This window comes from Podarcis raffonei, chromosome Z (assembly GCF_027172205.1).
Source record: "Podarcis raffonei isolate rPodRaf1 chromosome Z, rPodRaf1.pri, whole genome shotgun sequence".
Taxonomy (NCBI): domain Eukaryota; kingdom Metazoa; phylum Chordata; class Lepidosauria; order Squamata; family Lacertidae; genus Podarcis; species Podarcis raffonei.
Window position 1 is genome coordinate 11,051,894 of NC_070621.1, and position 12,123 is coordinate 11,064,016.

General features: G+C 46.5%; 1 protein-coding gene across 10 annotated transcripts in view; it reads left to right on the forward strand.

Annotated features, from left to right (window-relative positions):
• GARNL3 (GTPase activating Rap/RanGAP domain like 3) overlaps positions 1 to 11,284 on the forward strand; it is a 109,333-nt gene extending 98,049 nt beyond the window's left edge. For 9 of the 10 annotated variants that reach the window (XM_053373926.1, XM_053373922.1, XM_053373929.1 and 6 more), the window contains 7 exons: positions 389 to 455; positions 3,393 to 3,500; positions 4,671 to 4,789; positions 5,322 to 5,457; positions 7,887 to 8,096; positions 8,965 to 9,076; positions 10,706 to 11,284. In XM_053373926.1, the coding sequence (XP_053229901.1) occupies positions 389 to 455; positions 3,393 to 3,500; positions 4,671 to 4,789; positions 5,322 to 5,457; positions 7,887 to 8,096; positions 8,965 to 9,076; positions 10,706 to 10,859 (906 nt within the window). In that variant the 3' untranslated portion in view covers positions 10,860 to 11,284. The remainder of the gene's footprint in view (positions 1 to 388; positions 456 to 3,392; positions 3,501 to 4,670; positions 4,790 to 5,321; positions 5,458 to 7,886; positions 8,097 to 8,964; positions 9,077 to 10,705) is intronic. The other variant, XM_053373931.1, reaches the window with a different exon arrangement.
• Positions 11,285 to 12,123: the final 839 nt, after the last annotated feature.

The window sequence follows — 12,123 nt, forward strand, 5'->3', positions numbered from 1 at the left end:
ATCCTAGGTGATGAATCAGTCAAAATGAAATACTTTTGTCCTGTTACTTCCTGTGATTTTTTTTATCATCAAGATCACTGGGATTTCTAAACGTGCTTAATTTGGGCTGGGTCATGCCCCCTGTGCCAGAAAACCAAAATGTATAATAACAGAAGCAGCACTTCTGCAGTTGTTTACTTAGGCTTTGAATTAGAAGTGTATGTAAAACAATTAGATTAAATTACCGACTAGATGCAGGTGCCAGAATTTAGAAACGTTTGGTGGGAATGTGATGGGGCGGGGGACTTCTCCTTTTTCTCCTGATACGAAACCGCTGAATTATTCTCAAAGAGTTCGTAGGAAGCTCAGCCTCCAGCCTGCCCACTACCCTTGCCCGTTATCATTGCAGGTTAATTTTGTTGCAGCTATTGATGTGTATGAAGATGGAGAAGCTGGCTTGCTCTTGTGCTATAACTGTAAGTACTGTTAACTCGCTCTGTCCAGGGAAACGGTCTGGGGTCTGTCTATGGTTCCGTCTTGCATCAGTGCAGAACGGACATTTAAGGAGTAAGACTTTCTTCGCACAGGAGAGGCAGTGAGGTAGAATAGGGACTACTAGAGCTGAAGAGAAACACCCTCTGCTGGCAGTCAGGAAAGCAATGGTGGTTGGGGTGTTTACGTGCATGTGCTTGTGTGTGCACTTGAGAGCAGGGAGGCCTACCTGTGGAAATCAGACGGTGTTATTGAGATGATGTAACTTCAAGAATATGCTTACTTTCCTCCCATTCCTTTTTTCCTTTTGCATAATGTCTGTTGGATTATGATTCTCTCATCTTTGATGTAAAACATAAAACGGTTGGAAAATGTTAGGTGCTTTATAAATGATATTATCATATTTTATTTTATATACCGTATTTTTCGCACCATAGGGCGCACTGGACCATAGGGCGCACCCAGTTTTTAGGGGGGGAAATCAAGAAAAAAATCTTTAAAAGGGCTGCACGGCTTCTTCTGGCTTACCTGGGAGGTGGGGGGATTCCCTCACCTCTCGCAAAAGCCCGCAGAAGCCGCGCAAACCCTTTAAAGAGATCGCGGCTTCTCCTGGCTTTTCTGGGAGGTGGGAGAAGGGACTGATGCGGCCAGTCAGTCCCTTCTCCCTCCTGTGGAAAAGCCCGCAAGAGCGCACGGAGCTTGTGTGCGGCTCTTGGGGGCTTTTCCTGCCTGCCTCCCCCTGTATTCGCTCCATAGGACGCACACACATTTTCCCTTGCTTTTTAGGAGGGAAAAAGTGCGTCCTATGGTGCGAAAAATACGGTAAATGATTATTAATGTTACTGTCATTTATAAAGTAGTAATAATAGTTCTACTAAGAGTACCTTAATTATGTCCTTGGATATAGCCCAATCATCATCATCATCATCATCATCATCATATTTCATAGAATTACAGAATCATAAAGTTGGAGGGGACCCTGAGGGTCATCTAGTCCAACCCAATGCAATGCAGGAATCTCAACTAATGCATCCATGACAGGTGGTCATCTTGCCATAGGACTGCCCCCATAGGCATGAAAAGCATTTCTTCTCTTGCACATATGCCCTACAATATATGTCCACTGCACATTAAAAGGTAAAGCGACCCCTGACCATTAGATCCAGTTGTGACCAACTCTGGGGTTTCAGCAATCATCTCGCTTTATTGGCCGAGGGAGCGTACAGCTTCTGGATCATATGGCCAGCATGACTAAGCCGCTTCTGGCGAACCAGAGCAGCGCATGGAAACGCCGTTTACCTTCCCGCTGGAGCAGTACCTATTTATCTACTTGAACTTTGACGTGCTTTTGAACTGCTAGGTTGGCAGGACCACTGCACATTAATGATTGATAAATAATATAATAGTATAGTATAGTATAGTATAGTATAGTATAGTATAGTATAGTATAGTATAGTATAGTATAAGATAATAAAACAGTTATACAATTTTAATAGAACAAGGACAACAGTAAACAGTTTGTTTGGAAAGGGGCAGAAGTAAGAGAAGAGAAAGACTTACCGTATTTTTCGCTCTATAACACGAACCCGACCATAACACGCACGTAGTTTTTAGAGGAGGAAAATCCGTAGGCATGCCACCCGTAGGCATTTCCTCCATAACACGCACAGACATTTCTCCTTACTTTCTAGGAGGAAAAAAGTGAGTGCTATGGTGCAAAAAATACGGTACTTGCTTTCCTGCTGGTTGCACATGTTCTTTGCATAAGCAGCACATGGTGGTGGGTGGGCAGCTGACAGGTGCATCAAAACAGCTGCCAGAAGCCAAAGTGAGTCTGGATTGATGCACTGGGCAGCCGCTAAGCCTTCTCTTCTCCATTATCCTTATCCAAAACAAGGAGGGGCTCAAGTGGGTTGATGGTAGAATGCAGTAGATGGCCAACCCCCAAGTCTTGCCCTCCCTTTCCCACTAGAATAGGGAAATGAGCCCACACATAGTGGTAGTGGTGAAAATAGCTGGACTTGAAGGCAGGAAGACGAGGAATCTGGAAAGGTTTCTGCCTTCTGGCCACTTTGGCCATCACCCCACTTGCCAGTCCTCTGATTCTGGGTGAAGCTGACTTGAGCAACAATCTCAGTTTCTTGTCAGTATATCTTACTGGCAAAGCAAAGCTAGGAACCTGGATGAGCAAAAGCCCTCGCACATGTGGACAAAGCAGAAGAGCAGGGAGAAAGCAAGCGCCAAACTTCCATTTCATAGAACTGTAGAGTCGAAAGGGAGCCTCCTGGCATGTTACGGGCTGTGCAATGCAGGGTGCAACAGCAGCATCTCTGACAGACGGGCCATCCAGCCTCTGCTTAAAATACCACCTCCTGGGGCAGACTGTTCCACAGTGAAACAGCTGTTACCTTTAGGAAGATTCTCCTCACATTTAGCCAAAATCTGCTTTCCTGCCATTTCTGTCTTCTATGCAGTGCTTTTTTTTCTGGGAGTACGCAGGGGTACGCATAGCCCTAAACATTTTAAGAATCTAAGTTTGGCCTCATTGAGGGGCAGTATTTCAATATGAGTAGGAAAATGAGAGTATCCCTAAACATTTTTTTTAGGAAAAACAAGCACTGCTTCTATGTATTTGAAAACAGCTCTCCTCTCTCCCATGTTGAAGGTTGCCAATTCCACTGGTGACTACCTGTGGCTTTGGCATTGACCAGATGCTTGAGCATACAGTAGCTGAGACCTTTCCCAGGGAAATGGTGAGGCTGCAACAGGAGAAAGCTTCACTCCTTCTAATTTTTGTGTTCCTGGCTGTTGTCACGGGAGCAGGGCCAGTGACATTGCTTGGCTGCCTTGTTTTTCTACATTTAGTGTCAAGGTCCATCTTTCTTTATTTGCTTGAAGTTAACAGGGGTCTCTTGTTACAGATGTCTGCTATTACCGCAAAGTGTGTCCCTTCAATGGGGGCTCGCCTTTGGTCCAGCCATCAGCATCTGACTTTCACTTCAGCTGGAACCAGGTTCCTTATGCCATTGGTAAGAAGAACCAGTTGCCTCCCCCTTTCCAATAAGTCTCTCCTGCTGTGTGAAGCCATTGTAATGTGGAGGGACAGCCTCTATGGGCAGGCAGAGGGAGGGAGGAAGACAATGCGGTGGCAGGAAGAGAGAAAAGGGGGTGGTAGTCAGCAGGGAATGCGGCCCTCAACAGAAAAAGATTGTCCATCCTTAAAAGGTAAAGGGACCCCTGACCATTAGATCCAGTCGTGGACGACTCTGGGGTTGCAGCGCTCATCTCGCTTTATTGGCCGAGGGAGTCAGCGTACAGCTTCCAGGTCATGTGGCCAGCATGACTAAGCCGCTTCTGGCGAACCAGAGCAGTGCAGGGAAACATCGTTTACCTTCCCGCTGGAGCGGTACCTATTTATCTACTTGCACTTTGACGTGCTTTTGAACTGCTAGGTGGGCAGGAGCTGGGACTGAGCAATGGGAGCTCGCTCTGTTGCGGGGATTCGAACCATCAACCTTCTGATCGGCAAGTCCTAGGCTCTGTGGTTTAACCCACAGCACCACCCGCGCCCATCCTTAGCCTGCCTTAATTGTTTTGATCACATTATGCCCCTATGTAACACAGAGACACCCATCAGTTTCCTGTCTGCTCCTGGATCCAGTGCACAAATGCCTCCTCTGACTTCAGAGCCTGCCATTGCCCTGTCCCGTCTCTCCTCCCTTATATCCCTGCCCTTTGCTCCACTACCCTCAACTGTCCAAAGCTCTCCTGCTCCACCTTTTCCTCTCTTTCTGCTACTTCTTCTGCCTGAAGGACCTGCACAATACCTTCCTCTCTCCCTTCAAATCTCTCTGTCCTCAAAACCCAAATTTTCTGGGAAGTTTTTGGCACAACCCCATCAGCTTCAACCCCTCCTAAAAACAGAGCTTTAGTATGTGCAACTGAGCAGACCTGAAGAGCCTTCTTCCCCTCTCCATTGCCTCTGTCTTCCTCCCCTTAGTTAAATTTTAGGGGTGGGAATCTGTTTTTGTTGTTGTTGGACTTTGATGGTGCTATGTAAGTCAGTAATAACATGGTAAAGGCTTATTGTAGGTCAGGAAAACTTCAGAGCTTCATGATGCTTAGGACTGACAACGTGGGCCCATCATATACCATGTTGCATTTATTTCTTCATTAAATGCTTTTGTCTCCTCCTGCAGTTTGCGCTTTCCCCTATATTTTGGCCTTCACCACCGATTCCATTGAGATCCGATTAGTGGTGAATGGGAACCTCGTCCACACAGCTGTGGTCCCTGCACTTCAGCTGGTGGCATCAAGGGTAAGGCAGTGAGATAAGAAATCTTGTATCCTGTGCAAAATTCCCCTTCTTCTAGACATGCCTCTTCTAGCACTACAAAGGCAGAATCATAGAATTGTAGAGTTGGAAGGGACCTTGTGTTTCATATTAAGACTGCATCATTTAACCCATAAGCCCACTAAACAAGTGGGACATGCAGCAAAACTTTACTGTGTGATTTTCCTGTTCAGGCTGCCGGCCAGCTGGCCATGCTCTTTTCCATGATACACCATTCCATTCCCTTCCCACTCCCACTCACTTTTCTGGGTTTTCTCCCTAACTGCCAGACAGCATTCTGTGCTCACTGAGTATCCTCTGTCCCCACTGACCTATTTTGCCCTCATTGCTGCCCAAGGTATCCCTCCCTGGACAAACATTTTGGTACTTATACAAACCTTGGGGTTTCCTTTTTGTGGGTACCATTGGAGATGTTTGTGGGCACACGGGTACCACAGTGACAACCCATTGCTTCAGATAAGTCCATTTTGCTAACACAGCCTCTTTCTCCTTCCAGTCAGATATCTACTTCAGAGCCGTAACGGCAGTGAGCGAACCATCCAACGGCAGTTCCAAGGAGACTAATTCACCTACTACCCCTCAGACACCATCAGTCAATGAAATCCCTGTTTTCTCTCCTTCCGCAGCAGAAGGTAAGGAAGGGGCTGAGGCCAACTGAGAATTTGTTGCTTCTGTAGTATTGTTCAGCTAAAGCAGCGGTTCTCAACCTGTGGGTCCCCAGATGTTGTTGCACTACAACTCCCATCATCCCTGAGCTCTGGCCTTGCTAGCTAGGGGTGATGGGAGTTGTAGTTCAGCAACATCTGGGGACCCACAGGTTGAGAAAGGCTGAGCTAAAGCATTAGTCTTCAAACTTTTGGGGCTTGAAACTGTCCTTTTATCCCAAATCTGCACAATGTCGGACTTAGGGAGATAGGAAGACATATTTTTCCATTCTGTGTTCATTGCATGCAGTGCTACTTCTGTTCCACTGCAGTCATCTTCCACCTAAACTGGAGTTATTTGCCTTGCTATCATCTGTGGTGAAATTAACTGATTTGTGTGATTCACCAATTAAATGTGTAAAATGTTGTGGTTTTTTAGCTAAGCCAATTCAGATGCATAGATGTTACATGTTTTATTTCTTTTGTTTTATTTTTTGTTTATCTACTGCTGTTTTTAACCATGTTGTAAATACCTGTTTTTTAAACTAGTTTTTAAATGGATAATCTTAATGTTTTATTTTAAATTTTTGTAAACTGCTTGGAGGTTTTGCTTTGTTTTACATTCAAGTGTTATATACATTTTGTTAAATAAATAAATAAATCTGGCAGAAGAGTGCTAACTTCATATAAAATCGGTTGGTCTTTTTAAGGGAGTATAGGATCAATTGAAGAAGGATTAGGTGAATTAAGAAAAATGAAATATGGGTCTAATAGGTTATAGAATGTTTTCTATGAACACTATAAAGGAAAAAATAGTGTTAGATATTATAGTAGATCAAATGTTATGTTGCATAGAAGATTCTTATTCCTTTTTGTAGAATACTTTCAGAAATGTAATTTGAAATACTGTTCAAGGAATGTAATTTGAGATATTGTTCAAGGGGGGAAGGGTTTAATTTATATTTATGCTTCAGTCAATATTTTGTAATATAGTGTGGTATGGGAAAAAATAACAAATTAGAAAAATAATAAAAATAATAAATCAATAAGGCACACCTGGAGGATGTGTACTATTTAAACCCCTTCCAGTCGGATTTTAGGCTCCACCATGCGACTGAAACTGCCTTGGACATGCTGGTTGATGATCTCTGGTGGGCTAGGGACAGAGATGAAAGCTGTTTCCTGCTTCTGCTGGATCTCTCAGCAGCTTTTGATACTGTCAAGCACAGTATCCTCCAGGACCATCTAGGAGGGCTGGGGACAGTGGTTTCGCTCCCTCCTCCTAGGTTGTGTCTAGAAAGTAGTGGTGGGGGATTAATGTTCAAACCCCATGACGCTCACTTGTGGGGTGCCCCAGGACTCCAAACTCTTCCCCATTCTTTTTAACATCTATATGAAACCGCTGGGTTTGGGCTGGGTGTTCACCAGTAAGCGAATTATACCCAGCTCTACCTTTCTTTTAATTCAGAACCAGTGAAGGCGGTGAACATCCTGTGTGGGTGTCTGTAGGTGGTTCGGGGGGAGGGGTAGATGGCAGTCAACAGATTGAGGTTGAATCCCGAGAAAACAGAAGTACTGTTTCTGGGGGACAGGGGGCGGGCAGGTGGGGGAGACTCCCTGGTCCTGAATGGAGTAACTGTGCCCCTAAAGGACTCACAGCTGTCCATGGAGGCACAAGCCAATGGCACCAGGGCAGCTGTCTACCAGCTCCATCTAGTACACCAGCTTGGACCCTACCTGCCCGCACACTGTCTTGCCAGATTGGTACATACTCTGGTTATCTCCCGCTTGGACTACTGCAATGTGCTGTATGTGGAGCTACCTTTGAAGGTGATTCAGAAACTACAATTAATTCAGAATGCGGCTGCCAGACTGGTTACTGGGAGCTGCCACCGGGACCATATAACACTGGTCCTAAAAGATCTACATTGGCTCCCAGTACATTTCCTAGCATAAATCAAAGTTTTGGTGCTGACCTTTAAATCCCTAAATAGCTTTGGTCCTGTATACTTGAAGGAGCGTCTCCGCCCCCATCGTTCAGTCCGGACACTGAGATCCTTCTCCGAGGTCCTTCTGGGGCTTCCCTCATTGTGAGAAGTGAGGTTACAGGGAACCAGGGCCTTCTCGGTAGTTGCACCCTCTCTTGGAACACCCTCCCACTAGATGGCAAGGAAACAAACAATTATCTGACTTTTGGAAGACATCTGAAGGTAGCCCAAATAGGGAAGTTTTTAATGTGCAATGTTTTACTGTGGTTTTATAATTTGCTGGAAGCCACCCAGAGTGGCTGGGGCAACAATAAATGATTGTTATTATTATAAGGAGGGTAAGAGTTTTTTTGTGGACCGCCAACTCACCCGCAAGCCTGCTTATAGTCAACTCCTGCTCCACGACCCTCCTCCTCCTTGTCACTTCAGGTGAAGCTCTGTGCAAAAACATCTACAAGATCCCCCTGAGCAACCTGGTCGGCAGGAGCATCGAACGCCCACTCAAGTCCCCCCTGGTCCCCAAAGTCATCACCACCCCGACGTCGGCCAGCAGCACCTCCATCCCTGTCGCTCCTTCCCTCTCTTTGTCGCGCATAGAGATCAAAGAAATCGCAACCCGGACACGCAAAGAATTACTTGGTAAAGTAATAGGGCCATCCAGGGGCATAGGCAGCAAGGGATCCTGGTGGCAGCACTGCCAAGCACACTGAGATATTTGGATGTAGCCATGATCTATGTTGGGTGAAAATGCAACACCCTGGTGCTGGAGTTCATTGTATTAGGAATATTGCTCGCCCCCTTTCCTCCTGCTTTCTTACTCTTTAAGCATGAAGTCAAGATGCTGTTGACTGACACTGCAGGTACTGATCTCTCACTCAGGCTTGCTTGAATCTCTTGACTATGGCATGGGCTAGTCTGCTTGTCTGTTCAGGGGCTTGCAGATTTCAGCAGAATATGGTAGCCAAGCCCTCCCCAAGCCCTGTGGGAATCTGTCAGGAATCTGACCTCAAACTGTGTGCCCCTGCATTGTGAGATCAAGGGCAATCTCCTCCTTTTTGGTGGGGATTGTTGCTCTGCCACCCTTCCAGCTCCAAATTTGGAGCTTGTGATTTGTAACTAAGTTGCCAAGGCACTGACAGAGCCTTAGACCCCTTGGCACCCCAAATGGCGAATCCCAGCCTCTCTGACCAGCTTGGATCTGGAGAGGAGGGCAGTGATCTCCCCTGTCATTGACCAGCAAAGCTCAGCACTATGGCAGTGGTCCAAGCTGGAGAGGAAAGCCAAGAGACTTCTCATCACCCTTTGCCAAAGGCAGCAAAAGGCTCACTACAGTGATGACAGCAAGACGATTTATAGATTCCCCCGTCTGTTGTTGTAGTACACTTACCAGTGATCACCTCGGAGGCCCCTTTGGGGAACAGCCAGGTGGAATTAGTCATTGACAAATGAAACAATTCCATTGCCTTTACTCTGAGAATTCAGAAGCATTCCTTTCTTCTTCATCCAGGTCTCCTAGACGGCCAAGGTCCCAAGTCGGAGGGAGGACAAAAGCAGAAGAAAACCCCCCAGAAACAGTCAGACCCCAAGCCAGGAACAGTACGGTCAACAAGTAGTGACAGGTAACATATAGAAAGGTGCAATTCTTGGAGGGGCAGAAGCAGCACTCTGAACAAGAGTCCATATTCTCATTGCATCTGCAGCCCTTAAACTGCCTATTAGGTCAGAATCATGTTCCATACTCCCAATTGAAAGCCTTCCTTTAATTATTTGTAAAACCTGCCAGCAGCAAGGGGTGGGAGCCTTCTAACCACCACCGCTCCCATCCAAGGTCTTGATCCAAATCACACATAGCCAGAGCTGCATAAAGGAGAACTCTCCAGCTGCAGTATGCTTTTGGACACGAGTTGCTGGGAATTGTAATTGGTGGAGAGTGCTGTTCTGCTTCTGGTCCCACTTGAGGGCTTCTCATTAGGGCATCTGGTTGGCCATTGTGAGAACAGGATGCTAGACCAAGTGGTCCTTTGGCCTGATTCAGCAGGGCTCTTCTTACCTTACACGGCCTCAAAATGTAGTTAAGACCACCAAGTAAAGGTAAAGGGACCCCTGACCACTAGGTCGTGTCGCGGACGACTCTGGGGTTGCGGCACTCATCTCACTTTATTGGCCGAGGGAGCCGGCGTACAGCTTCCGGGTCATGTGGCCAGCGTGACTAAGCCGTTTACCTTGCCGCCGGAGTGGTACCTATTTATCTACTTGCAGTTTGATGTGCTTTCAAACTGCTAGGTTGGCAGGAGCTGGGACCGAGCAACGGGAGCTCACCCCGGCGCAGGGATTCGAACCGCCGACCTTCTGATCAGCAAGTCCTAGGCTCAGTGGTTTAACCCACAGCACCACCCGCGTCCCACCCACCAAGAGGATTAGGCAAATTCATGGAGGATAAGCCTATCAATGCCTACTAGCCGCAATGGCTATGTTAGCCCGCCTCTGTCTGAAGCCATCACAAAGTGGCTTCTGTGGGCAGCAAAAAAAAAAGGTGTCTGTATTCAGTGCCAGTAAGTACTGTCACACATACAAAGATCCCTGGTTGAGTGTTTACTTATTTATTTAAAGCATTCTCCCCCAGTTCTTCAGAGATCAGCTTCCTCTTCCTTAGGCTTAAAATACATGACACAAAAGGGAAAACGGATGGGGAAGGAAGAGGGGGGGAAAAGCAATTCACCTCCCGTACTTAGCTGCAGGTTGATTTGACCCTTTGTCAGACCTCCCAATTTTTTTTAAATCTCAAATCCTTGCTGCACTAATCTCACATGGCATCACTTCTCCAAGTTGTTATATGTCTGGCACAGGGTGGCCCAACTTTTCATAGCAAGTAGACCACGAGTACTTTAATATGGAACCCACAGGCCACACACTGCCTTGTCATGGGGGTGGGGTGGGGTGGGGTGAGCAAGGCCAAAATCTGACACACACCGAGCTGGGAAGGTGCTGATTAGGCTTTGGGATGGAGGTGAGAGCGCTCTAGGGTCCTGTCAGAGCCCTCCTCCTTCCCTGGCTTTGGGAGCACAACATAAGGGCTGTGGGAGGTGTCAAATGTTGAATTGCCCTGGTCTAGCAAATGGGAGGAGCTGTACATGGTAAGAGAGAATAAACATTTGATCTGCTGTGATCACAGGTTATGGGTCTTTTTTGTGGCGGAGGTGAGGGGTGGTTGAATGTTCCTTGCTTGATTTCTGCCTTCCTCTCCACAGGCTCGTTGCATGCTCTTTCGAAAGCACTTCTGAAGAGCGCCACTTCTCCACCAGTTCAGACCCCGACACCACTACACGGGACGAGAGCCCCCAGTCCAGCAGCCTCTTTCAGCTTGGGGCTTCCTTTGACGAAGACATCATTGACTTGAAGTGAAGACAATCTGGACACAGCACTTGCACACCTTCCCTGACCCCACCCCCCATTTGTTATGACTCTCTAAACAGTATAGAAACATCACACTACATTTTCTGATAATTCTGGAATACAGAATATATACATAGGCAGAGATCTAGAATGCCCAGTATTTCCAGCTTATTCAGATGGAAAGGACAGGTGGGATGTAGCATATTTTATTCTCCTTGGTTGAATATTAGGGCACTCATCCCATTACAGGAATCTCAGCTGGTGGAGCAGATGAGTTTTAATCAGTTAATTGATTAAAGCGTATATGACTTAAACATTAGTTTTCAGTTTAAAAAGGCTGTCCACATTTGGGGGAATCGGACAACTTGCTATAAACTCCACAGTGACACAAAGCTGGGAGATCCTCCTAAGCGCCCCCCCCCCCACATTTTGTAGGAACATAGGGAGCCGCTGTATACCAGTCAAACCATTGGTCCATCTAACTCAGTATCGTCTGCACTGAATAGCAGCAACTCTCCAGGGTTTCAGACTATGGTCATCCCAAATCCTACCTGGAGATGCCAGGGATTAGACCTGGAGCCTTCTGCAGGCAAAGCAGATTCTCCACCACTGAGCTAGGGCCCTTCCCTAAGCCAGCAGGCTGTGCTGCAATAGGAACTTTGGCTGGGGGCACAAGTGGCCTCGGAGGAGGACCTATATCTCCTGCAAGAGGAGAGAGGGTGACATTTCCCCTGTTCGGTTTGTTGCAACAACTTTATAAGTGGGAGGGAGATGGCCGAGGGTGGAAAAGCTCCACTCTCTCTCTCTTACATTGCTAAAGGGCTAGGAATGAGGAAGAGGGAAAGTTGGGTGCTGTACATCCCACTAACCCAAAGCAGGATTTAGCTTCCAGGCTCCCCATCTTCCCAAGCTCCTCTTTTTGCCAAAGAGAAGCTCTGCGCCCTTCCTCTTCTTTCATCATGCTGCCCACAAACAGCATCATTCTTCCATTTCTGAATGGTGCATCCATATGTCACAGGACGCACCATTTCAGAATAGGCCTTCCCACCCACCCATGTGAAGGGGGTGATCCTTCTATGACCATCTGCAATTTTTAAGACGTACTTAAATTAAAAATTATTAATTTAACAAAAAATAAAATCTATGTTACCTGATTAGAAAGACTTTTTAATCAGTTTAATCTACTGTGATTAAACAGCGGTCCTTATCTCTTCAGACTAGCATAGCAGGTAGCCAGGGAAGATTGTAGTGTTTTAAATAACATCTTAAACCA